The 27,814-nt window shown below is 54.6% G+C and overlaps 1 protein-coding gene across 2 annotated transcripts in view; it reads right to left on the reverse strand.

The window, feature by feature from the left end:
• The window catches only part of CMIP (c-Maf inducing protein), a 227,421-nt gene that overhangs the window by 44,107 nt on the left and 155,500 nt on the right, over positions 1–27,814 (reverse strand). For both annotated transcript variants that reach the window (XM_035024719.1, XM_035024720.1), the window contains exons 4-5: positions 4,782–4,943; positions 221–262 (exon numbers count right to left, since the gene is read on the reverse strand). In XM_035024719.1, coding sequence (XP_034880610.1) covers positions 221–262; positions 4,782–4,943 — 204 coding nt within the window. The remainder of the gene's footprint in view (positions 1–220; positions 263–4,781; positions 4,944–27,814) is intronic.

Genomic DNA, 27,814 nt, shown 5'->3' on the forward strand with positions numbered 1-27,814 from the left:
TCAAAGACTGATAATTACGTACCCACCCCCCCAAATGAACTGGGGCTCTGAAATGTGCAAAGGCAGGAGGCAGACACCTCTGGCTTGACAGAAGAGATAAGACTGAGTGAGGTCGCCATGCTAGTGGATTACACCAGTGCTTCGAGAAACCACTCAGACAGGGGCAAGAACTGTGGGCACCGGGAGGTGGACAGAGGGAGAGGGATCTCGAGAGACTTACCACAATGATGTTCTCATGCTCCTGGGTAGTCAAGTTTGTGTTCTAAGGGATTGAGTGGAAAGTTCAGGAGGAAGACAAAACAAAACAAAAAAAACCACAATATTAATCAAATGGAACGTTTGCATCTCAAAGGTCCAAACAGTTTAAAATACTTTCAGCCTCTCAGAGTGCAGGTATTGCTTCGTCTTAATTAAGCAGATCAGAAAAACCCTCCAAGGCTCGGCCAGGAAGGGAGAAAAGTATGACTTTGGGGTGGCCGGGGCAGGGGGGATGAACACTGAGTTTCGAGTCCCAGTTTCACCCCTTGTGAGTTATGTGACCTTGGACCAGTCACTCCCCCTTGGTGAGACTCCGTTTCTCCTTCCATAAACAGGGAACTTCCATAGGCTTCAGTGAGAGGATACAAAGACAGGGCTTAACCCTGTGCTCCATGCTGGTCATACAGACGCTACTGGGAAGCCAGAAGGCAGGTTCACAGCAAACACGGAAAGAAACAGACTTTTGAATCTTGACCGTGTGCCAGGCTTTTAGGCGCCTCACATATATTATTTCAGTGGTTCTCCAGCTGGGTTCCCAGGGAAGGATGGTGTTCCGTGAGCCAAACATGTTTTAGTTAAATTTGAATTCCAGCAATTAGCTTGCAGAAAGAATAGTAAGTTGAATGGATTAAATCTGTTTCATTTTTAGGGTTTTTTTCTCCCCGATCTGGAATTTTCTTACCCAGTGGGTGCCTATTACCACCATCCTGTGAATACATGACTGAGGAAAGGAATGAACACACGAGAAGCGAGAAATCGTGGGAAAACCCCGGAACTGTCACTACTGTCTTCTCTGCTAGTTTCACGGTGTGCTCTGTTGCGTCTGTTCGTCTCGGTGGGCAAGGCTCTCACCGGCCTCTATTCAGATCTCTTAACAGAGCCACGTCTGCCTCCTCGTCTTGTGCTGCCTCACTGGACAGTGAACTAGCAAGATCGAGCGTTCTAGGGTTCTAGAAAGAGCCCCACCCTGTTCACCACCCGGCATCGGCTGTAAGGAGCATCAGGATACCTAAGGAGTTGACAACCAGCTGAAGCAAAAGCTAAGCCAGGGGGCCGTGAACATGCTTCTGCCTGGCTGCCCGAGGCGGGAGGACCGCCACGGAACCCGGACCGGTGTCCGTGCTCCTCAAGTCCTCAAGTCACCATGCAGACAGCCTGGTCCTCAGCGCTCAGAATCCAGGAACACGTGGAAGGTGGAAGGATGTGTCTTGCATTCCAAAGGCTTTTTCTTTTAGTGGACATTGGTAGCGTTTAAGGAGCCCATTTGTGGCAGATTATTAAACATCAGTAATTTTTCTGATGGAAAGCTTTGGTCTTTCCTTAGGACTGACGGCAAGCTCACTACGCCTCAGGCCGTGAGTACGCTTCGTAATCCTCATCCCACCCATTTCTTTCTTACAGTGGCTCTCCTACTCTCCCATCGACAGATGAGCTACCCAAGCCCCAGGAGCTGCTGGCCTAGGAGCACAGGGAAGAGAGGTTGGGGTGGGGGTGGACCACTGTCCTGATGCCACAATGGGCATCTCTAACTGCTGAGCTCTGGTGCTCGGCCCACGCAAGGGACGGTTCCATTTCTCAGGCTGCGCTGGGCAGCTCTGAAGGGTCCAGCCCAGTCCTCACTGCACCTGTCCACCAAGAGCAAGCACAGACGCCAGTTCCTTTGTCCCAGTCTCTGGTGGCAGTTTGTGCCATTCTGCAGGGACACTTCTCTCCACCAAGGCCATTTTCCACCCTGGGTGGAAAGCACTCACTAACAGCCAGTGCATCGCAGGGGACGTGGGAACCCTAAACTGAATGGTCACTCTATCTCCTCAACTCAACAAAGGCCCGGGGGGTCAGGGATGTGGCTTTTTTTGGCCAGTGGATGGGCAGTCCTTTCTCAGAACCAAGAGCCCCCTCCTCCCCCTCCCTCGCTCCCTTCCTTGGGATCCTGCCCACCTTCGGGTTGCTTTGGGGACACCTGGAGCCTCCCAGAAGGAGACCCCGGGAGCAACCTGAGGAAAGAGAACAAATAATCTAGCCCATATATTCTAGACAAAAAAAGGCAAGGAGGAGGAAGGATCTGTTTGTTTTTCCACCCATCCCCCTAGACCCTTCAGCTGAGAGAGCTTAAGGTCAAGATCACAACCATCTCCCATGACAACAAAAATGTGACCATTTATCAAATGCTCCCTGTAAATCCGGCACAGGGCCAGGCGCTTTGTACGTATTAGAGCACCCGATCCTTAATTCTATGGAATGGGTGCTCATCTTCGCCCCAACTCACAGAAGAAAACGGTACTGAGAGACCTAGTACATTGTCCACGGCCAGTTAGCACCTGAAGGGTAGAACCAGGTCCTCCTGCTTCTACAATACCTGTTCTCAACCATCCTGTCCTACACAGCTGGGGCGCCCCCCGCCCCACTAGAAAGTCTCTACCAATTTATGCTACATCTATGCATAAGAGCGTGAGCTTTCCAAAAAGACAGACCACTTAGGCAAGTGACAGCCTCTCTGAGCCTCTGTTCACTCATCTGTACATTTTAGGACTTACCTCGCAGGGTTCCTGGAGAAATGTAAAGTATCAGCTCTAAGTGCCTGCCAAAGCAGTGGTCACAGAGTATGTACTCAAAAAACATGTCACTCAGGCTGCTGCCTGGGCTGCAGTCCCAGCTCTGTCCCTTACCAAATAGCAGCGCTTGTCTGTCAAAGTGAATAATAATGACCCCTTGCCTGTCACACGGTAGGTACACAGCAGATGCAAGTTTCTTCCTTTTTTCTTTTCCCTTTAAATGCCTTTCTCTTTCCACCCTAGTGCTTGGGGGTCAGACGATTTTTAAAACCTTGGCCTGACAGGTGATGCAAAGGCCCAGGGGCACGTGGTCTATGAAACATGTAAGATGGAAACAAATGTTGCCAGAAGCTGGCGGTAGAGCCCACCTGCCACCTTCCCCGTCGTCCTGACAGCGAGCCTGATCTACTGATGGTGTGGTGGTGGGGTAGGGACTGGTGGAGCAGAAGGGGTGGGCGATGTGGCCTTGCAGTGAGAGGGAGGGAGCCCTAAGGTGGAAATTCCAGCCCCACTGCTTGCTCAGCAGGTTGCTCAGTGTCTCGGGGCCTCAATTTCCTCGATTGTATAATGGAGACAGCAAGGCCTAGCTCTCTAGGGCAGATGTAGTACCTGAGACGTTGTGTGCACGGCACCTGACCCTATTGGCACACGGCAGGTGCTTACTGATGGTGAGCAGCCAGCCTGGGCTGGGGCTGGGAAGCCAGGAGGGAACGGTGGGTATACAGCACCTGGCCTGGTCTCAAATTCCAGACCTTGACTGTGATTCATTTCAGAGCCGGAGTCTTTGCTCTTCTGTGAAATGAACCTGTCTCACACCCGAGGGCATGGTCTCTGCTCCCCTACCTGCGACAGTCTTTACTGCCTATCTTCTACTTCTTGCCCCCACTTGCTTCCAGGGCAAGGGACCCTCTATTCGGCAGACGTGGAAGGCCTGGGCCAGTTTCCTGGACTGACCGGCAGCAACCAGCCTGGGTCCACAGAGGAAGGGGTGGCTCTAGGCAGCAAGGAGCTTGTGCAGGCTCAGAGGGGGCATCTAGAAGCTACTCAGGGAATCGGGCATGCCAGGAGAGCAGGGGCCCGTCCCAGGGGAGGGGGACAGAAGCATCACGCTGGTGGCCATGCGGGGTTTAAATCAGGAGTCATCAACGCCAGGTCTCCAGGGGGCCAGGCAGGCAAACAAACGAGACAAGTGTTAGTATTTGGGAAGCGCTGACAAGATGGTTGGGGCAGACTAAACAGTGCATTTCCAAGCAGCCATCACCTCCCCACGAAAAACAGCAGGACCGACACTGATTGAGGCCCTTGCTCTGTCTGTCCCCCTGGGGGAACGTGGGCTCCAGGAGGACAGGGGCTTGTCTTCGTCCCCATGCCCAGGACAGCGTCCTGCACGGCACACGCCCTAGTGTGGGGCCGCCTGGCAAAGCCGAGCTGTGCTGGCCGGAATTTCTGCTGCTGGGCGGGTGGTGGGGGCAGACAGACATCGCTGCCCGGGCCCCTGGAGCTGATGCAGGCCAGGGCAGGGGGAGGATGGAGACGGGCAGGGACGGCCGGCCCCCACGCCGAGGGGCAGGGAGGAAGCGCGGTCTGGGGGCTTGACCGACGTGCTCTGGCTCAGGGATGAACTGGAAAATTCTGAAATATGCTGCCACCATCATCTCCACCCGCCCAGCCTCAGGCCCAAGAGTGTCCCCCATGTTCGGGGGGGGGGGGGGCCTGGCAGGGCAGCAACAACTGTCCCTTCACCCCTGCCCCACCCTCGGGGTGCTCGGCTGCAGGCACTGGGGACACACCTCCTGCTGGGCTCCCTCGGGCTGGGGGACACCGTTCACCTCCCTGGGCAATGGGGAGACAACACAAACTCGGGTCCAGTTCTGCCGCCAGGCACGGCGCTGTGCTCAGCCGAAGGAAAGGAAAAAAAACTTGAAGGCAGGGGTGGCGGGTGTACAAAATCAAGCAGGAGGAATGTCTTACCTCTGAGAGCAGTTTTGAGACAATTTCCAGTGGGGCTTGGTTGATGGAGTCATCCTGCAGGGGGGATGTCAGGGCCATGTCCACCAGAGTTCGGATCTCCTTCAACACAACTTCCCAACGGCTTGGGTTACTCAGGACTTTCTTATATTTGTAAATCTTTTTCTGGTCGGGAGAGAGAAGGAGACACGAACATGTTATTGACACGCTGAGGGCGGAAGCCGCAAGATGATCAGAGAAACAGATGCAATAGGATGTGTAAGGCCCCGAGAAATTGTCGGCGTGGACCACCCTATAAGAAACGGACTCCCAGAGAAAGGCAAAGTCCAACCAGGCCTCCCAGACACTAGCCGAGAAGTCTTCACACTGCTTCCAATGACTTAAAAAAAAAAAAGAATGAAGCGGTTTCTCTTTCATATCACATCTGCCAAACGTACTCCCTAAGTATTCACACGCAGCCAGAGCGGGTGCATTCCAGGGTGCACAGAGGGACCTTCTTTGAGCTGGAGGCATGGTTTCTCTCATCCCGGTCCTAAGAGGTCCCCCTGGAGAGTGGAGTCCAGCTAAAAAAAGGGACAGAAAGGCTTGGGGCCAGGAATTCAACTCCGGCCAGGTGCTGACAAGCCCAGAGGCCCCCAAGAAACGTGAAGGCAGTCCTCAGTTTCCTCCTGGTGAGTAAGACGAGCATTCTCACCTTTGCTCAGGGCCACGTCCAAAGCCAGACAGCCCTGGGGAGAGGGGTGCTGTCTCCCGTGATGTGAGGCAGAGTTCCGCCTCTCTGACATCATGGAAACAGCAACCCTTGGCAGGCGGAGGTCCCAGCCAAACCCCCTCCCAGCTCTGCAGCTGGCTCTGCCGCCCTGGCTCGCTTGGGAGTCTCCCGCTGGATGAACTCCTTCATTAAGTGCTCTGCTCCCTGGGGAAAACCTGTTTAGTGTCACCGAGCCAGCAGCCAGCTGGGGTGACAAGTCGCAATCTCTGAGCCAGAATCTGAATGAGGCAGTGGGAGGGAGGAGGTCAGGGTGCCCCCCTGGCCCTGAGGCTGCCAGGGCTCTCCTGATCATTTAGTTTCTGAGTTTGGAATTGCAAAGTGGTCTTGGAACCCAGGGCCTTCAGGGAAGTATCTGGGGGAACCTATGCCTTATCAACCTGAGTAGTTAACTGTGCTGAGTGAGGCCTCGCAGTGGAACACAAGACAGACTGGAGGCCCAGTTCTTACCATAAAGCATATCACCTACTACTGAGCCTCAGTTTCCTCTTCTGCAAATTAGGCATGAAATTACTCTGCAGCCTCTTTCAGGGTGTGATCTTCATAAATTCTGGACCCATGTGGCCCACTCTCTGTACGGAGTCACATTCGAAGGCAGAGGCCAAACAGAATAGAGACTGGCAACGAAAAGGGAACCCGGATTCTTAACCTGTCTCTTTAGAGAAACTTCACGAGGGTGAAACAGACAACCCACAGCAATGCAAATAGGATCCCACTTTCTTTCTCCCGTTTGTTCCCAAACTCCATGATTTTCCAGAGTCTCTCACTTGCTAATCATGCCCCATCATCACCACCATCACCCACATAGCTAACTCACAACAAAGTCTGCTTCCCCTCATCGTCCCAGATCTTTTTAAATGTTTATTTATTTAAGAGAATGAGCACCGGCTGGGGTGGGGAGGGGCAGAGGGAGAGGGAGAAGCAGGCTCTGAGCCCCATGTGGGGCTGGATCCCAGGACTCGAAGGCGGGGGTGGGGGGTGAGATCACGACCTGAGCTGAAGGCAGACACTTAACCGACTGAGTCACCCAGGCACCGCAAATCCCCGATCTTTCTTGTGTAAGTCAATGTAGCTTGTCTCCCCACTCCCCCAGCACTCTTGCACCTGCTGGCTAGCCTGCCTGCCCAGGACAGCCTCTTCATTCTCCCTCTTGGTCTGGCTGTGCTCTGCCAGTCACCGTCCCTCATCAAGAACTAGGAGACAAGTCCTCTTGGAGGGGCAGCAGGGCAAAAGAAACAAGTGGGGGAATCGGACAGCATCATTTTCTTCAGGTGGGGGACATGACTTGTCCATCATTTTAGATCCTGTAAGGACTGGAAGACACGCATGGGGAGCTGTGTCAGGAGAGGGTATTTAGTGAACAGTGAATACACGGTTGGGAGGGGGGGGATGATGGTGACTATGAGGGTTTGTTGAGCCCCATGACTTTCATGACAAGACGCCCCAGTTCCCTGAGGCCCCGGTCCCAGTCACCGTCAGCCAGGAGACAGCCACCTCCGCACTGCCTGGCCTGTGCAAACACAGAGTGCCCAAAGTCTAACACCATGGAGACACTTCCCATCCCTGAAGGTGAATGCTCCTTTGAGTCCGGGACACAGTGGTTTTGCTCTATACCCAGAGAATTGCTTTATTTTTAAATGACCGCGAAATGGTCACAGAAACTCGCCAAATATTAAGCCCCAAAGAAAACCACACGATTCATATCCATGTCTTCCCACAGTGGAGTCGAGAGTTGAAAACGGTCTGAGCCATAAGGGCCCTATCTTCTGACCAGCAGCAAGTTATTTACCTTTGAAAGAATAATGACTTCATTCTTTTTGTGAAAATGATGCCTGTTCATTTTAAGACATTTAAACCATGCTGGAAAAGCACAAAGAAGAGGGTAAGTGAAAAAAGCCTCAAAAATCCCACAACCTAGAAAAAGCGATCATTAATCTTTGGTGAACACTGTTCCACCCAACCCTCACTGAAACTTCGCCAAATAGAGCCCGCGTGTTGTGTGTGTGTGGGGGGGGGGGGTACGGGGGGGGGAGGGGCAGGGGAGGGACAGGGGAGGGGAGGGGCATTGAGTGCTGTCCGAAGCTCTCCACACTCAGACATCCCTGAGACTCGAGGCAGCAAGGTCCAGGCAAAAGGGCTCACTGGGCAGCATTGGCCTCAGCGCTCACCGACACACCCCTCCTTACAGGGGAAGGACAACAGCTCTCTTGCGAGCCCCCTAGCCCTTGCTTAATGGGCCTCCCCAGGACCTGTGGGTGCATTCAAATCCAGAAGGTCCCAGGGCTTGTGACAAGGGCCAATGCATAAAGAGCACATACTACGCACCAGGCACTGCGCTGAGCACTTCTGGGCATCATCTCACTGCAACCTCACAGTACTCCTGAAGATGGGGACCTGCCACGGGCTAAGCAGCCCCCAGAGCAGGCCCTAAGACAAGAACCCAAGCGCAAACGGTTTCTTTATTTGCAAGGCGTTGTAGGACACATCGGTGCAGGGTGGGGAGGAGAAGGCAATCATTAACGGGGCACCACCAAGTATTATGACTGGGCCACTGTGGGGCCGGCTGTGAGTCCTGTGGGGACTCGAGGAGACCGTGCCCCCCTGCCCCCCACCCAGGGAGCGAGGAAGCTGTAGCATTTACCCACCAGCTCCCCGGACACTGCCCTACTTGCAGCGGCCCTGTGCCGAGGACAAAGGGCTCCCACAGCCAGAAAAGAACATGGCCCCAGGCGGTCACATGCGGTCCCAGTGAGCAGCCTTCCGAGCGGAGTGGTTGAGGGGCTCCTCTGCAACGTCTGCTACAGGACTCTAGTGTCCCGTTTATATACAGGACTCTCACGGCCGGAGAGGTGGCATGACTCGCCCAAGGTCACACAGCTAGAAAGCGACAATTCAGGAGTCAGAATGGGCTCTGGTTAATTCCAAAGGTGTTTCTCTATCACATCTGTCAGGGCCAGGGCAGACAGTGAAGAGGAGGGATAGATTTGCCAAGAGACACAGCGATGAAGGGGGTCGAGAAGGCTTGGGGGCGTACGGTGAGGGCCAGGACAAGTCCACGGGGGCTTGGAGAGCCGGAGGCAAGGCAACCAGGGGGTGGAGGGGCTGCGGGAGGTACCAGTACGAACTGCAGGTGGACAGCAGGGCTCTGAAATCAAGGTGGGGATGGGGAGGACAGGCTGCTGGGCCCCACAAGAGGCGCTAAGGTCTGGGACAGGGCAGAGGGAGGCCTGCCCAGGACCCACAGGGACCCACTCACTCCGTCTTGGGTGACAAATGATTAGGTTTCATCCCAGGAACTGTGATGAGCTCATCGGGTGTTGAATCACTGTGGGGCGGGATGCAGACACCTCTGGAACCTGACCCTTTGGCTTTGCAGGATCGTCCTCCCCCTGAGCCCCTTCACCAGGAGGGGTGGGTGACCTCTTGCCATGTTCAGCGTGGGCTCCGTGGGCCACCAGATTCTTTCAGCAGGGGCCCTGGAATTCTCCGTGAGGGGCTTAAAGCAGGAGTCGGCGAAGTGTGGCAGGCCACCAAATCCAGCCCCTGGCTTCATTTTGTGCAAGGAAGCCCAGAATGTTCTTAGGGGTTGTGAAGCAAAGAACCCCAAAGAACATGGGACAGAAATCCAGTGTGGCCCGCAAAGCCCCAAATATTTGGTCCTTTTAGAGAAAAAGCTTGCCAACCCCTGGCTTTTCAGGGCAAAGAGTCTAGGAGTAAGTGGGCAGAAAGCTGCTCAACATGGCGAGCTGCCAGGGAGATACTGATTCAAACCATGGAGAGACACCACTTCACCCCCACCAGGCAGGTTGTAACCAGAAAGATGGCCCCGAGTGTTGGCGAGGACACGGAGACTGGGATCCGTACACGCTGGTGATGGCATCGTGCAGGAGCACAGCACCACTGGAGAACAGTTCGATGGTTACTTAAAGCATGAAGCATACATTTATCATACGACCCAGCAGTTCTGTTCTTAGAAATCTGCCCAAGAGAAAGAAAAACAGACCCTACACAGAGACATGGACACGAATGTCTGCGGCATTATTCCCAACAGCCTCAAACTAGAAACAACCCACATGTCCGTCACCTGGTGAACAGGTAAGCAAAATGTGGTCTATCCAGACAGTGGACTAGTATTTGCAGTAAAAAGGGTGGATTTATTCATACATGCTACAATATGCACAAACCTTATAAATGTGAGCTAAGTCAAAGAAGCCAGGAGCAAAACCTATCTTGTAGGATTCCTTCTCTACGAAATGTCTAAAAAGGCAAATTTATAAAGACAGAAAGCGGAACAGTCATTGCCTGGGGCTGGTGGGGGGAGCGGGGAGCAACAGGGACCAGACCGCAGACAGACAGGAGGGCATCTTTTGGGATGATGGAAATATTCTAACACATGATTGTGGGGCTCCTGGGTGCCTCAGTCGGTTAAGCGACTGCCTTCGGCTCAGGTCATGATCCTGGAGTCCCGGAATCGAGTCCCACATCGGGCTCCCCGCTCGGCGGGGAGTCTGCGTCTCCCTCTGACCCTCCCCCTTCTCGTGCTCTCTCTCTCATTCTCTCTCTCTCTCTCAAATAAATAAAATCTTTAAAATTAAAAAAAAAACAAACCACGATTGTTTTTCATGTACTCCATGGATTTACTACAGTCACTGAATCAAACACGTACAATTGGTGGATTTTAAGGTGTGTAAATTATACTCCAACTGAAGTGTTTAAGAAAAAATCCCCACCTAGGCAGGCAGAGGAGGACAAGAGACAAAACCAGAGCTGGTGTTGCTTAGTGGCCAAGAGCACAGGTTTGGAACAGCAGACTTCAGTTCAAATCTAAGCTCCGCTTCATCCATCCACCTGTCCACCTGTCCACCCATCCATCCACCTGTGCATCCACCCATCCACCCATCCCTCCTTCCATCATCTATCCAACCATTCAACAAAAATTACCAGGACCCATCTCCTACGATGTGCCAAGCCCTGTGTTTGGCACTAAGGATCTCCACAGTGAGCAAAGCAGACCGGCCCCAAGTGCTCGTGGAACTCACGGTCTATTCCTTGTACCCAGTTGCCTCATCTGCAATGTGGGGTCGGACTGACTACTGCCCAAGGCTTCCGCGGCTCTTCCATGAGATAACATCTATAAAGCACCTAGCCCCACCGCTGGCTAACCAGCAGCTCTCATTCTTGTCACCTACCATGTCCTAGAAGTGAGTGATCCAGAGCAGGTGGAACTTAGGAGGACTCCTGGCATCCGTGACTAAGCCCCACCAGTTCCCGAAACAACAGAGCCAGCAGGAAGAGCCTCTTGCCTCCTGTGTGGCAGAGCCAGTCACTCCATTGCAGTCCTCACCCTCTGCTCGTCAGGGAGGGGACGTTACCTGGGCAACATCCGCCATCTCTCCGGCAACTGCTCCCACGGCAGAGACGACCACAGACGCCCGGGGTTCTCCGGCCTGGGAAAGCGGAGCCTGTCGGCTCCTCCGCGGGAGACAGGCTGTCACCGGGAGTGTGCCCCTCACCAGGAGAGGCGTGACTCAGAATGTGCTGGAAGCACGCCTCCCGGTGCTGGGGCTGCTTGCTGTGCTGGTTGCCGCAGCCTCCGAGGCTCAGGCTCACACAAGCACGCATGCTCCCCACCACCTGTCATTAAAGGAAAGGCAGCACGGGAGGGAGCTCCTTGGGGCTGCCGAGAAAAACGAGCCAGGGAGGAACCAGACTGGCTTTTAGAACTTCTTTCCAGTGGACGGCCCACAGCTGTGCTGCCCAGGCCCAAAGTCCCTAGACCCACGTGGCTCCTTACATTTAACTTAATTAAAATGAAATGCCCTGAAAAATTCAGTGCCACGGTCCCACTGGCCACACTGTGGCTGCTTGCCAGCCACAAGTGGCCAGTGGCTACCACAGCGGACGATGCAGAGAAAGACCATTCTCATCGCTGCAGAAAGTTCCATCGGGCAATGCTGTTCTAAGGTCCTGGGGCCCCCCCGTCACCAATGTTCCCAGAGGACCAGCAGCACGTTCATTGCCTCTTCCCATGCTCAGCCAGCACGTTGGGGCCAGAATGTAAGTAAGCACCCTCCCCACCTGTCCTGCTCCTCTGGCTTTCCCTCCCAGGTTTACAGGGTGGTGTCCCCAAATGTCCCCCACACATCCAGGAAGACTGACTGGTTGGGCAACTTGTCCAGGCTCTCCGATTCCTAGACAGGGGCCCTTGACCTCCTCACTCCTTCATGACTCACTATGGGGCTGTGTAGCTAACTCACCATCCCTGCCAAGCGGTGTGCTTCTGGGGGCCCCAACACTTGGGCTGCTGGCCTTCTCTTTAGTCCTCCAGAGTGACTGGACACTACATCTTAAATCCTTCTGGCATCAAAGACCATCACTTTGCCTTCAGATACCAGCCTGGCCTGTGGTCAGCCCACGCGTGTCACCCCCACTGCCCACTTGGCCCTCAGGTCTCAACCCTCAGCCTGAGACAGCCTATAACCTCCCAGGCCCCTGTGGTCGTGCAAAGAGATGCTAATTTAGCAAATACAATTACTGGGATGTTACCTGCTGGTGTAATTAATTGACAGATGGATTCATCAGTGATTACCCTCCAGGGCCTTGGGATTATCAAGAGGAGTGTAGGGATGCCCACCCTGGCCACTGGCTCCATGGGGACACCGGCAGTGAGAGAAAGGACACAAAATGGGACCCAGGCCTAGCCCCGGTCTGCCCCCCCGCTTTGGCTGGCAGGTAAAGCAGGGCTCAACTCACGCTCACAAAGCTATGAAACAGCAATATTGGCTACCACTTATCCAGTGGTTACCATGTTCCAGGAACAACCACCCTGCATAATGACCCAAGTGACAAGTGACACAAAAGCATAATGGTTATCACTTCTGGAGTGCTCTCCACAGGCCAGGCCCTGTGTGAAGCACTTTATATAACAAAGTAATTTTTTGAATCTGCCCAACCATTCAACAAGGTGTGGGATATGATTGGGCCCATTATACAGAGGAGAAAAACCGAGGCTGGGAGCGGTTAAGTCCTGTGGCAAGTAAGAAGCAGAGCCGGGACTGGGAGCAGGCGTAGCTGCAGATCCTCCGGGTCCGACCACCGAGCCACTCTGGCAGGCACACCTGAGAGCTTCCTCTGCCTTGATGGAAGCTGCACCCCTGCTCCGAGACGCACAAGAAGTCCTTTAAACTGGGGAGGTGAGACTGGCCCGTGGCAGCTCCAGACCGACTGCAGCTGGGCGTCCTGCTGACATCTGCCTGGAAAGCCAGGTCCTGGGGAGACGGACAATTTGTTTGAAAGAGGGGAAAGAGCCCGGGCACTCAGTCCCCTACGTGCCCACTGGAGGCGGTCTCTCCACAGTCATTAGTGCTTCCAAGGAAACAGCGGGAACTCGGGCACAGCGTCCCGAGTGCCGTCTCTGGGGCATCAGCCGGTTGCCTGGGCAACCACGCATCTGGCTGGTGAGGAGAGCAACAGGCCTTGGTGCCAGGCTCCCCACCAGGCACTCCATCCTACCTGGCACTTCAGGGCCCGCAGAACCCTTGGCAAAATCCAATCATCACCCGGATCGGTCTGACCACATTTAAAAAGATTGCACGTGGCTGTTTTCCCCCCTAAGCTCTGAGTTCCTCGGGGGTAGGGATTATGTCTCGTGGGCTTCTGCCCTGTTTTATGTGGTGACCGGAGCTTCTCGGGGCACATGGAAGGTGCTCTCAGTGTTCATAAAATGGAGGAAAAATGAAGGTTAGAAATAATGGCTGACATATATGAAGTGCTTCTGCTGTGCTGAGCGCCGAATCTAGTCTTTTAAAACCCACCGAGTGCTCCTCACCCCCAAATGTGAGCAGGAACCATGTGGGGAGTCTTGTTAAAGGGCAGATTCCCAGGGCACCTGGGTGGCTCAGTCGATTGAGCGGCCGACTCTTGGTTTTGGCTCATGTGGTAACCTCAGGGTCCTGGGATCAAGCCCTGCGTGGGGCTCCCTGCTTAGGAGGAAGTCTGCTTGAGGATTTCTCTCCCTCTCTCTCTTCCCCTCCCCCCCGATCACACGCGTGCTCGCTCTAAAATAAATAACTAAATCTTCAAAAAAAAAAAAAAGGCAGATTCCAACTCCGTAGAGCCAGGTGGGGCCCAGTAGGGCCTGGAAGTCTGTCCCCATGATACACGGGAGGAGAGGGCACTGAGGGGTTAATACCTTGCCTGAGGTCATACAGCTGGTGTTGTGGGTTGAGTTGTGTTTCCCAAATGAAAAGTCCAAGTCCTAACCGCTGGTATCTGTGGATGTGACTTTATCTGGAAATAGGTCTTTGCAGGCACAATCAAGGGAAGATGAGGTCAGGCTGGATGAGAGGCGGGCCCTATAGCCAACAACAGGCATCGCACATACACAAGGGAGAGACGTCCATGTGAAGCTGGAGGAGAAGGTTGCAACTATGCGTCCACAAGCCAAGGAACTCCAAAAGAAGCAAGGAAAAGGACCTCCCATAAAGGGTGTGCATGGGGGCACAGCCTTGTGGAGGGGGGAGACCTTAGTTTTGGATTTCTGGCCCCCCACTCTGAGAGGATGAGCTTCTATTGTTTTAGGCCCCCTGGTTGGTGGCACTTTCTCCCAGGAGCCCCAGGAACCTCACACAGCTGGTGAGCATCGAAGCAAGGACGGACCCCAGGAAGCCTGACTCCTGATGGCTCCGCCAGTCTGCTTCAGCCACTCAAGCTGACCCTTCCAACCCTTTTATTTTAGGAAGATGGCAGCCAGGGCTCATCTGATGGGCGTGTGGCAGTGTGGGCGGGGGGCACGGACACCCAGGGTGCCCCTGTGCTCAGCAGCCTCTCCCAGCTCTTCCTCAGTTTGGAATTTGTGGGGTTTTCTCTTCCTGGGGGAGAAGCTGACCCCCATCTCTTTCCTGCTCCCTCAGAGGGTGGAAATGCTGGTGTTCCCACTAGGCACCGGGGTACCTGCAACATCAGCCATGTCTCAAGGAGTCACCTGGACACCCAGTGGAGCTGCAGGGAGAGCTCCCCGCACTCAGGCAGGACATTGGCACAGGGCCAGCTTCGAGGCCTTGGCAAAGAAGAGTCATGAGGTGGGCTTTAGCTCCGAGCAAATGGAGCTCCTTTTCCTTTTATGAGGGTCACACATGTGTCAGACCTGTGTCCCAACGTGGAGGAACCTTGAGGATATTATGCTGAAATAAGCCATTCGCAAAAAGACAAATACTGTATGATTCTACTTACATGCGGGACCTAGAGGGATCAGTGTAAGGGGGCAGGGGCGACCCCCATCATACAGACAAGGAACCCGCCACACAGAGGGGGGATGGTTACCTGCTCGGGGTGAAAGCCGGCTATCTGAACCAGGACCCCACCTCAGGTGACCTGCTTGTCCTGAGCCAGAGTCAAGGATGACTGTGAGCATACCCAGCTACTGCCCCAGACCTGCTCTCAGCATTCTGGAAATGCACCCCTGTCTCCACATGGCCCTAACCCCAGGGGAGGCCACTTTCCCCAGCAGCCCCCCGCCCCGCAATAGAACGCCATCCAAGATACCCGGGAAGGGGCTGCACATGCCTTGCAGAGCTCATCACAGCACTCTCAGGAGACTGGGGTGGGGGGGATCCGCAGTTTCATACTCAGCACACCCAACACTACACCCTCACCTCCCTTTGCTCACTTGCCTCTCCTACCAGCCTGTCAACTCCCAGGGGCTTCGAGGCTCGGGCAAGGCCCTGTCTTGGCTCTCAGGCGTGTGCAGTGTCGTAAACTGAGTGAGGGGGCATATCTGAATTCGGACTTCTGCTCTGCTGCAGATAAGCTGGGCGGCGTCAAGTGGATGCTATCACTTCTTGGAACCTTAATTTCCTCCCTCTGTACATGAAGACGGTAGGAGCACCTGCTTCTTGCAGGTGTTGACAAGACTGTGCTATGTCAGGCTGAATGCCACCACTTTGTAGGTGCTCAATAAATGGCAGCTACTGAGTGCTGCAGGACGTTGACTGACGGCAGTTAACCTCTGAGAAAAACTAAGGGTGACCAGAAACCCCCGAAACGCCCGTCAGTGGAGACACGTCGAACAGACCGCGGCCCCATGCACAGGGTCGTACGAGACAGCAGTTACAAGAATGAAGGAGAGCTGAAAGGTCCGCCGGGGCTCCACCTGGCAGAAGCGAACACACACGTGTGCACATATATTTACATGCGTGCGGGGAGGGGGACATGGGTCAGGCTGATGACAACCGCCTTCCTGCAGAGGGAAGTGGCTTGAGGGAAAACCAAGGCCCGGGTCAAGGGAGGGGGGATGAGGAGCTCCGGCTTTATCTGTAATGTCTGACATGTCACAGGAAGCCAGATCCATGTACTGTACACTTAGTTAAAAAGGAGTATTAAAAAAAAAAAAATCCCCAAAGACTTCAGAAATTGGGATCATGAAGGTGGTGCTATCCTTCCACAGAATTTTCAAAGCGGTCAGAATCCCATGTTCTTAGAGCTGAAAGGTATCTGAGCTCCTAGTATTTTTGACTCTCCAGTGTTCCAGCAGATTACCTGGTTTCTGAAATAATATATGTTCGGGGGAAAACGGAATCATACAGACTGTGTTAGGGTGGAGAGCAGAGCACCAGAATTCCATCGAGTGGCTCGCCGTGGCCTGCACGTTTGCACGCTGGTGGCCACCGTGCCATGGGCTGCACATCACACACACACACGAGGACAAATGTCTACATAAACTTAGCCCGTATCAGGTATGTTGGCCTTCTGTTAACCTCACCTCTGTCTCCCACCCCACCTCCCCCACCCCTGTACCCATGCTAACACCCCAACACATGCTAGGGTTCGGCAAGCATTTTCTGCAAAGGGCCAGATAATAATATTCCAGGCTTTTCTGGCCACCCCTGCTATGGTAGCATGAGTGGGTGGGGCTGTGTCCCCCAAATGCCCCTTCTTCAGAAGACCAGGCGGGAGGCTGGGCAGTTTGCTGCCCCTGGCATGTATCCATTCAGATCTTTCTCCGCGGCTCCACGTAATCAAATGCAAGCACACAGACTTAGTTTGGTCCTCAGTTTTTGCTATTTTGTCTCCCATTTCATTTTACAAAAAAGGGCATCACATTATACGCAGGTCTCTGCGTCTTGCTTTTCCTCTCCTAACCCCTGGAGGAAGGCCCTCCAAATCAATCAGTACAGATTTCCCCGTGCTGTGTGTTTTTATAATGCCACCTCAAGCATCAGCTTTACATTCAGAAAATGAAGCAAACAGCAGTCCTCCTGCCTGACCTCAGCCCTCTGTGCAGATCCTCCTGATGGGCTTTCTGGCCACGCCATCAGCTGCTGTGACCGCCATACCTCCGTGCCCTCCCCTCCTGGCCAGACTGCTGTGACAAAGAGCCCTTCCTCAGGGGCTACAGCCAGCCCCCTCGGTCAGCGCAGACCGCCGGGCTCTCCAGGAACGCAGCCCACCCGTCCTCCCCAGGCTCTCAGTCAGCCAGAGGCTTGTCCTGTCCCTCCTAGTGATAAACACGACACAGTCCCTTCACATCCCAGGGATGGCTGAGACCCCACCTTTGCAACTTGCCACTTAAGAAGACCCTATGACTTCCCAGTGACTTCTCCAGTGGCGTTCCCGTGCCCGGAGTGCATGCTGAACCTGAAGTGAAAACCGCAGTGGGGGCCTCTTGCCAATCCTTAAAGGGGATGCCATTTTCTGAGGAAACACCCCTGGTTATAATAGCAACCCACCAAATAAATTTGAAAATGCACATACTGTACCAGAGGCCGCTCTTTTCCTCTGCCATGTGGGAGGGGTTGGCCCCAGTGAGGTTCGCTCCCTGAAATGCGGGGGACAGCACAGGACAGCATCACCGGGCCCCGTTTCCGCCCTGTTTCCTCTGGGCAGATAAAGGGAAATCTCTATCCCAAATAAGGAATTTCCTTGCTCAGCCTCAAGACGTAGCATCTCAGTGGGGGCCTCCATTGTTTATCTGTCTTAGCACTTTATCTAGTGCTCGCATTACTTCAAACGGCATCTGACCTGTCCATCCTTTTGTTGGGGAAGCATCCGTTCCTTGGGGGGGCGGGGTGGGGGCTGACTCCTCTGGGCTGGAACCTGGGCCTGAGTTTATGAGCCAGCTGAAAAAGAGTTCAGCTCCCTAATTTACAGGTGCTCTCTGGTGCGCATGTACCAACAGGTAATGACGGTGGGCCTGAATCTAGTGTAACGTCTGCTCCTGCCTTCCTGAGTAGGGGTCTCGTGGAGAGGCAGGATTTACAGGGCGGCTGTCCCTTCCTGGCAGAGGAGGGCCCTGTAGACTTGCCCAGAAAGTCCACGATGGAGCCAGGAGGGGGACTTGGGAGCGTGTCCATCGCAGTGATTCTAAGTTAGCTGCACAAATGGGGGAAGTGCTGGTAGAGGGACCCAAAAGCACAGATCTGTTCAGCCTTTTATACTTGATCTCAGGACGCAAGGGACCCCACAGCAGGGCCTGGAGGACACAGAAGGAGGCACAGGCGGGCTCTGAATTCTGGGTTGGACACACAGGGAAGTTATTTAGTCTGAGAGTCAGTTTTCTTGTCTGGGAAAGGGGGATATAGTCCCTACCCCTCAGCGACACTGAACGGCCTGACGAGGACAACACAGGGAAGTGGAGGGAAAACAGGTGACACTCAGTAAATGTCTGTTGCTCTTTGCCCTTTCTTTAAGCTACTGCAGCAGTTCTCAAACTTCGGTGGGCCTGAAAATCACCTGGAGGACATTCAGGATTACGGGACAGAAGATTTGCACTTCTACTAAATTTCCAGGTGAAGCAGGTGCTGCTGGTCCAGGAACCCCCCTTTGAGAACCACTGGTTCGGAACCCCCGTGCCCACTGTGGCCAGGAGGCCTGGGGGGAGATAAGGACCAGCCTAGTTCCATGCAGATGGTGACAAAGCCAACAGACACCAATGGGCTACTTGGCTAACGCTGACTTGGCCCCTGACTCCCTGGGTGTGCTTTTCAGGGTCCACACGTCCCTGGACACCTGCTCGAGCCAGAGGTCAGGTTCCATCCACTCGGCCAGAGGGTCTTACCCAAGCATCTGCCCGGCCCCCCACCCCGCCGCAAGCCAGCCCGGTCTTCTGCCCCCACGGAAGGCCAGCTGTCAGGGGGCATCAGGTGCCTCAGAAGGGCGTCTCTGTCCACTTCAGGGTGTTCCGTGAGCCCATCTGTCCGTTCTAAGAGGGCACCAGGACCCCCGGGGAGCAGGGCGTGGGTGATGGCCACCAAGTCTGTGGAGCTTCTGCCCTGCCTCCTGGTCAATTAGCCTCGCTCCAAAGCACCTTTCCATCCAGAGCGTTGAGCCGGCTGCCCCGCTGGGTATTTTATGATCATCAGATGAGGAGAGGCCCTCACTCCTCTGTGGGGACAGGTGCTGCTCTTTTCGGAGTCTGTTTGGCCTTGTCTCTGAGCCCACAGAGCCAACAGTCGGGTAGGAGCCTCGAAGCCACACAGAACGGCGGGCCACCTTCCCCTCTGCGGCCAGACCACCCGCCACGGCCCCCGCTGAGAGCCGGCCGGCATCCCCCTTCCCGGGGCCAGCTGCCCACCGCCCAACTGCGGAAGGGACCCGCTGCAGACTCCTGCAGAACAAAAGGTCTTGCTCGTCAAGATGTTGCCTCACATTTCTGTTCTAAAGGCTCTTCTTTAAAGAGAAAGCAAGAGAGAGAGAGAAAAAAAATCTGCCTTAAAGGGCAGAAAACAAGTTCACCCGCAAACCATTTACGTGAAAAAACTTCCTTGTATGGTTCAGTGACTCATCAGCCCGCATCAAAGCGTGCGTGGGATGACACACCAAAGCTCTGGTCCCCCCTTCCTCGTCTGGCGAAAAAAAAACAACCCACAAATGCACTTCTTTCTTGGCCATTTGGAGAGCCGGCTGTCATGCACCATCTCTGAGGCCCAGGGAGTACCTTCCCACACAAGGAGGTGGGGGGTCCTGATGGCCAAAGCTCAAGGCCAGCCCTCTGGTGGGGGCTGGGGAAGCCCCGCTTGGGGCAGGAGGGTACAGGGGAAGGGCTTGGGGTCCCAGAGATGAGCTGTAAACCCAGCTGGTCCATTTCCTGCTCTGTGGCCTGGGCCAGGTCATTACACCCGCACCCTCCGCAGGGCTCCAGGTTCTGAACCTATCGACTGGGGACAGCTGGGGGGGGGGTTGTCTCGAGGGGGGAGGATTACTTAGCAAGCATCTCTCACTGCCTCTGGCCCGTAGATGGGGGGTGCTCAACACATGCTCCCCCACCCCCATCCCTTCTCGCAGAAACTCCAGTTCCCCGTCTACACAGCAGTGTTTTACTGAAAGATCTGAAGTCCCACACAGTTTGATGCTTGTGTGAACGGAAGAGTATCAAACCATAAAAAGGAATGAAGTAGATCCCTTTGGGCTGCCAGAGAGATCACCATGATATGTAATTAAAGGGTCAAGGAGCAAGGAATGAAACAGTGTGGGTAATAAGGTCTGGGTGGTGTTTAAAGAGGAATAGTCACAGGACCTCTGAAAGCCCCCACAAGAGGCTCACAGGTCTGCCTTGGGGATAGTGGGTGTGGGGAGGAGACCGCTCCTCTCACACCTTCCTGTGCCCTTGAGAACCGCCATACACACCCACAGCTTTCATTCTCCTTAAATGTCCACAGAGGCCATCTGGTCGGGGTGGGGGGGAGCGCCTGACGGCAGAGGGGCACGAGGGAATCTTCTGGGGGGACAGGAATTTGGGTGGTGGTTATTCAGGTGAATACAATAGTCAAAACTCACTACACCCAACAGTCAAAATGTGTGCATTTTGTTACATGTCAGTCATAGCTTGTTTTTGTTTTTTTTTTTTAACTTAAGATGTATGAACAGGTTTAGGCAGTGGGAATTTTTTAAGTTCTTTTTGTCCTTTTGAGCATCGAAAAAAAGACCTTCATAAATACAGCTGTTAAATGTCCTGTGGCTGGAGGACCCTCGCACACTGCTGGCAGGTAATAAGTCAGTATGACCACTTTGGAAAACTCTGGGGCAGTGTCTACTACGGGGGGGGGCGGGCGGCAAAACACATCTGTGCCAACAGAAGGCAGGACAGTGGTCTTCTCTGGTGCAGGGGGAGCAGAGGGGCTTGAGGGGCCGAGGAGACGCCTGGGAGGCAGTCGCTCTGTTCCTCAATTTGGGTGATTGTTACTCAGTCAATTCTGAGAATTTGGGAGGATTCACCCAGCAGTACGCTTTTGATCTGTGTCCCTTTCTGCATGTGATCCTTCAATGAAAAGTTTATTCAACAAACAGACTCAAGTGGCCCATGTCTATGCCACAGAGAGCTCTGGTCGGGGACAGTGGAGATGCACTGCAAGGGCCTCACGCTTGCTGGGCACTCCCCTGCCTCGCTGGGCTCAGAGACGGGGTTGCTGTGCTCATGTCCCCACCCTCTCCACGTCCGTGGTGGTACCACCTGCTGCTGGAAGGACGAGGCTGGGCTTGGAGACCAACCGCCCTGAATCAGACCCTGGCTCTGCCTGGTTCTGGCTGTGCGACCGTGGACAAGCCCTTTACCCTTTTAGCTCCTCCTTCAAGATGGGCCTAATCAAACTTGGGGAAGATTTCAAGAGAGTACACACACACGCACATACACACACACACGCACGCACACACACACACACGAAAGCCCCCAGCACAGCTCCTGATGTTAGTAGGTATCTAACGATCGCTTTACCAAAGAAAGCCCACAAGGGCATGAGATCTCTTCCCCAGGGCTACCCAGCCCTCTGCCACTTGCTGGTTTCAATCCCCAAAGCTGCCCTTGGTATTAGTTATAGGGCCCCGATGGCCCACTGAGTCTCTGGAGACTGTGGCCCTCCCGGGGGCTGGCAGCCTGAGCCCTAGCGGCCTCCACTCAGTTCCACGGAACACAGGTGCCAGCTAAGGGGCCTGCAAGGGCCTCTGCTCCAACAAGCTGACCCTCCGCTGAGGCCTCTCCCCCAGTCCTGGGCTGGCATGAGCCCTGCCTCTTGGGGAAAGCCACCCCTTTCACCGTTCTCCACCGAGTCCCTGTGACCCCCTCTTAAGAAGTCACAAGGCCCACTCTGACCAAGAGCCACAAATGCATCTGGATCAAATTCCAGCCTTTCTGACCTGGATGAAGCCAACATGTGCCCGGGCCCATAAGAGGTCTGAGGCCAGCTTCCACCCATCCTTGTCCCGTTTCCCTGTTTCACCTCCTTTCTCAGAGGTGGACGGATAACACTCATGCCTTTCCCAAGCAGAGGAGAACCAGACCCAGAGGGTCAGCCTGGAAGCTTGACAACTTCTCCCATGAGCAAGCCCCAAAGCAGCACAGAGCAGAGCCAACAGGACTAGATGTGGATCCCAGCAACGCTCGATGGGTGACGGTCTAGGAGGTCATAAAGCAGGGCGGAGGGAAGCTTTTGCTCCCTCTGTCAACTCCGGTCAGCCCGCAGGGGCTCTGCTGGGAAGAGTTCTGCCTCCAGGGAAAGGAGCACAATGACTGATTAGTGATGCCTGTCGCGGGCCCCCTGCAGGCTGATGGCATGCCTTGCCTGTGCGGCCCTTCTGCCGGAGCTGTCTGCTAGGACCCTTCTGTACAAAGGGAAACAGCGTCTTTGATCATTAAAGCAGAAGAAGAATAATCAACATTGATCTAACACTCACATGGCAGGTGCCCTTCTAAGTTCTTTACTGCTATTGACCCATTTAATCCTTACAAGAATCTAATGAGCTTGGTCTTACTGTGAGCCCCACCTTATTTAGGAGGAAAAGTAGGCTGAGAGAGGAAAGTAACTAGTCCAGGGTCACACCGCCAGTGAGTGGTGGAGCCGGGATTTGAACCCAGGCAGTTCGGCCCCGAGCTCTCACCTTCAGGCCCTGCAGAAATTATTCCTTTGGGAGCAAACAGGCAAATGTGGTAAGAGCCGCAAAGAATACCCCTTCTCTTCCAGAACAGTGGCCACTGTTCTGGAAATCTGCCTTAAAAGCGTAGTTCCAGGGCGCCTGGGTGGCTCAGTCGTTAAGTGTCTGCCTTCGGCTCAGGTCCTGATCCCAGGGTCCTGGGATCGAGCCCCGCATCGGGCTCCCTGCTCCGCGGGAAGCCTGCTTCTCCCTCTCCCACTCCCCCTGCTTGTGTTCCTGCTCTCACTATCTCTCTGTCAAATAAATAAATAAAATCTTAAAAAAAAAAAAAAAAAAGTAGTTCCAAAAAAGTAGAAGCTTAGGTTTGGGGGAAAGGCATGACTGCATTACCCGTCACTGAGGAAACCGGAAGAGCTCGGATGCCCAACCACAGTGAGTCCTGTGGTAAATTAGGCCACAAGCTCTTCACAGATGTTACGCAGCTGTTAGAGAGCTGACGCATATAGGCCTGGCCACGTTGAGATGTCTCAGCGGCAAGGCTGTGCCGACGCTAGAGGGACGGTCTGTGCTGCGCCCCTGGCCACAGCCACCAAAGCCCCCGCGCAAAGGCCGATGAGGCCGGGAAGGACGTTTGCGAGAGTGAAATCGGACGTCGGACGAGGGCTGGCAGGAGCCCAGTGGCTTTGCCCTTGGTGTGGTTGTGAAGGTGTTTTCAAGATGGCTATAAAAAGGATGGAGAGAGCAAGGGGAAGAAGGACACAGAGGAGGGTGATGGGGGCAGGGAGGGGTGCGCAGGGGTCACTGCCTTCCCTCCAGACAAGGGGGCGTCCTGGCCGGGGCAGGCAAGCCCAGCCAGGAGCCACACCGGAGGGCGGTGGCCCAGTGCAGCGGGGTCGGGAGCCAAGCTGGGTCTGGGCACGCAGAGCCTCGATGTTGGCATCTGAGGACACTGGTGTGTTTGGGGCAGATGTGGAGGCGGGCTGGTCCTGAGCTTGACCTTCTGGGCCCAGGAAAGGTGGCGTGACAGTGGTCCTGGGGCATGTAGGACAAGGTAGGGCAATCAGCCTTTACCCACGAGAAACGGGACTGCCTAGCCAGAGGCTAACTCCCATAACCCTCGCGCTGACGTCTGCGAGACTGAGAGAAGAATGTGAAGCTCTCATGAAATGCCGAGCGAAACAGAGACACCGAGGCCCAGCGTGCGCCAGACAACGGGAGAGAAAGGAGCTGAGGGCCGGCCGGGCGGTGCCAGCCCACGAGTGTGAGGAACCGTCCGGTGTGCGCGCGCGTCTGCTGCAGGAACACACACACGTGTGCAGCTGGGAGCCACGTTCCCGGTGGTCAAGATCCACCCCAGGTTCTGGACTCGGAGTTCTGTCCACACTGCAGCTCCGCCCCTGACCCTGAGCGAGGGGTTTACCCTCTCAGCCTCCGTCTCCACATCTGTGAAATGGGAAATAGGGAGACCGGGCTCCTCCTCAGGCTTGTGAGGATTCAATGGGTGACAATGGTCACTTGCTGCCTTTGCTGAAGGGGGAGCTGGATGAAGACTCGGGGCACACAGGCTGGGGGGGTGCAGCTCGGGGAGGTTTGTGGTTGGGTCCAGAGGCGTCTAGGGGCCATAGATGCAGGACTAGACGTGGCTCTTCCCCAGGAGGAAAGGCCCAAGAAGGAAGAGGGAGGTGGGTCTGGGAGGAAGGTCAGAGTTGGGGGTGATGGCACCCACTGGAGGGTCCACCCTTCCCCAGGGGCTTCCCTCTGGGGAAGGGGCATCAGCTCTAGGGCCCTTTTTGTCCCTCTGACCTGGTTGCCTGGGAATCTGGGCACCAGCTGGACCGACCCCTCTCGCCATGTGGAGATGGGGTGAGGCGTCCAGCCCCCCCGAAGCCTCCTACGGGGGCAGGGACCTAGGCTTCCAGCTGCAGTCTTCACCTCTGCGCCTCCAGTTCTTCACCTGCACACAGGGGCCCCTGATGGTGGCTATGGCTCGGTAGAGGTTCCAAGCATAGGATGGGCTCAGCCCCACGTCAGACTCAGCCAGGCCTGATGTGGAAGCTCGACTGTGGCACCATTAGGAGCTGGCTGTCCTTGGTAATGCCCTTGGCCCCTCGTCTGTGAGATGGGGTGGTGAAGACCGGGCAGGACCGGGAGAGGATTAAGGGAGTGCCCATGTGTGAAGTGCCAGGCACAGCAGTGCTCGAAAGCCTTGAGGAACGGCAGCCGCCCGCTGCAGGTAAGGCCCTCCTGAGGACACTTCCCACCCACCCCCGATTCTATTTTTTTTTTTAAGATTTTATTAATTCATTTGAGACACAGAGATACAGAGAGAGAGAGAAAGCATGAGCAGGGAGAGAGGCAGAGGGAGAAGCAAGCTCTCCGTGGAGCAGGGAGCCCGATGCGGGGCTCGATCCCAGGACCCTGGGATCACGACCTGAGCCGAAGGCAGACGCTTAACCGTCTGAGCCACCCAGGCGCCCCCCACCCATCCCCGATTCTAAAACACGCCTCGCAGGGCCAGTGCAGGGGCCGGGGGGGGGGGGGGGGGGCGCACTGAGCCACACTAATCAGAGTGTCTGTGAGGCTCTCACAGCGGCTGCCAGCCCCCTTCTAACTGCCTCATGCACAGCAGAGCATCCCACCCCGCCCGGACCCAGTGAGCAAGGTGCTGGATTATCCCCAATAGACAGAGGAGAAAACTGAGGCTCAAATAAACCCACTGCACACCCAATACACTCCTAACATGGTTACCCCTCACATGCAACATTCTCTCTCTCTCTCACACACGCATGTGCATCCCACGTTCCTTTCTACCTTCCTGCTCTGTACAGAAGAGGGACAGAGCCAGAGATGGGGTGACCACGAGGCTGTGGCCACCCCAGGGGCTTGGGGAAACCTGCTCAAGGAGAGGAGGCAGCATGGCCAGGGCGGAATGCCAGACAGGATACAAACCTGAGCTGGGATTTTCCCAGAGCCCAGGACATGCCTCTGCCCCGCAGCCTTGGGCCAGGAGAACAGGTCAGCTTCTCGTCTCATGTGGAGTCCGCTTCTCTGCCCCCAGCACTTGGGATAACCCCGCTTCCTCTGGGGATAAAACCGTCTTGGTTTTCAAGACTTCTGTGCAACGGCCCACAATGGAACCCCTCTCAGGAAGTGAAAAGGCCGTTTTCCAGAGCTGGAGACTCCAGAAGTGCCAGCTATGTGAAACCCGTGTATCTCGATCCTTGTGGGCTCCCTTATGGGCCTGGTGCATGCTTCCTCCCAGCCAGGGGCTGTCCACCCCGACAGGCCTGACCCGCACAGTCGTGCACACCCAGGCCTCTTGCCTCAAAACTTGGGACACAGAAACAGGCCGGTCTTCTCGCAGCTTTGTAAACACACATGACGCCCTCACATGCCTTGCACACAGGGACAGGGCTGTCCCCTCATGGCCTTGCACACGTCGGCAGGCCTGTCCCTTCCCGGTCTTACACACACAGACAGGCCTGTCTCCACAGGACCTGGCCTCCAAGGTGCATCTCTGACTCAGAAATGAGGCCTCATTAACTCACTACAACTGTTTATGTTTCCACACCCCTAGGAATTGGCCTCAGGGGCCAAACCACCCAAACCAAACAGGGCTGGCCTCTCCAGGGAGCCCTCAGGACAGCATGCTCTGCTCCAGAGGACCCTAGGAGGGCTACTGCTACTGTCCTACCACCCAGAGTAGCCCCGTCCACCCTCCTTCCTGGGCCTGGAGAAGCTGGTTGTCCTCCTGTGAGAAGGTCTCCCTGAGCAGTGCTGGCCAAAGGCAGGAGGCCGAGTGGAAGAGGGGAGGAGGCGGAGGGGTGGGGGGAGCAGGGAAGGTGAACCCGGGAGCTGGGACCCTTCTGGGTAGCCTTGGGAGCATGGGCCAGTGACTCAGATGTCCTCACATGCAAGCGTCAGTAACGACGGACTATTCAGGGAGACCAAACGATGCTCAAAATACAGGGTCTGGGCCAAAAAAACTCACCAAGCAGACTGTGACAGTGCGAGAAGGCAGAAGCCCGGCGGTGAGGTCACTGAACAACAGGATTACCAGGACGGAGGTAAGAAGATCACACAGGTATCCTATTTACGCTCTGTCTTGTCCCACACCACCACCTGGGGCAGACTGAGCATTTCTCAGCCTTTTTCTAATTATCCTTGCCCCCCACCCCCACCCCAGGAGCCTTTTTAGGCATTTTCCTCCTATTTCCCTTCCTCCCTTTGAAATTAAATAATTAGATTTTGTTGAATGGGGTTGAACTTCGCAGGGCCACGTACTATTGTAATAACTTAAGGTTTTTTAAGCCCCAAAGAACCAATCTGGCTCCCCTTGGGAGCAATTCTCTGTTGAGAAAGCCCTAGAGACACCAGTAGAACTCAGTAAAAACTAAACCAATGGGAGTGTAGTATTTAAGAGGCAACATTCCTTACAAATAGAAGAATGGTTTCTCCACACGCACTGCAGCAACGATATGCACACACACGTTGATGTACAGGAAAAGGACAAAAACAACACGTAGAAAATTTTGATCAGGCTGAGGTTGCAGGATTTCTAAAGTCCTTATTTTTGATTTTCTAAAAAGATACTGAGAAGAGGAAAAGGAAAAAGCCAAGAAGATTGGTTATAAATATGGCGAAAAAAGAGGCTCCATCAGGAGAGGCAGAAGGTCACATCCTAAGTGGGCTGAAGCATCCAAAGCTCAGAATCAGGCATAGCTGGATCAAGCAGGAGGCAGGGCAGCCCCACAGATCTGTACTAAGATCTGCTGTGCGGCTATGGGTAATTGGACCTTTCTGAGCCTTGGTTCCCTCATTTGCTGAATGACAAAGCACAGAAAAGTACACAGCCGTGCGTGGTACATTGTAACTGCGTCTGAATTAATGAACACTTCCCTAGAGTCTACCCAGACCCTAAGAGAACCAGAATTCGAATCCAGGTCTCTCAGCTGATTTTGCTAGCCCGAAGGGCCTCCAAAACACCTTAAATTTCTTCGCCATTTTAAAAAGTAAGGAGGACATGCCTCTTCCAATCTCATCAAAACTGAAACCAAGGTGCTGACACTAAGATACACTGCCACCTGGTGGCAGCATACCTAAATTATTGGGGGGGCAACTGTCAAAGGAGGAAGACTGCCAGTGTCTTACAGCCGCCTAAGACACAAGTGAAAGCTTATACAGTGATAACAAAGGTCACCATCTGCCACTTGGCAAAAGGGCCACACACTGCCAGGCATTTGCCAGTTCCTTGAAACTGTGACTTGGCTTTCCTGGATGCTTTTGTTTGTTTTTATTTTTTTAGGCGGGGTGGCTTTTGTTTTTTTAAATTTAACAACCATAAAGAAACCAAACGCCACCAAAATTGAGTGCAGACATTCAGGTCTTCCTGAACACTGCTGGAAGC

This window comes from Mirounga leonina, unplaced genomic scaffold (assembly GCF_011800145.1).
Source record: "Mirounga leonina isolate KUSES-001 unplaced genomic scaffold, KU_Mleo_1.0 Mir_180, whole genome shotgun sequence".
Taxonomy (NCBI): domain Eukaryota; kingdom Metazoa; phylum Chordata; class Mammalia; order Carnivora; family Phocidae; genus Mirounga; species Mirounga leonina.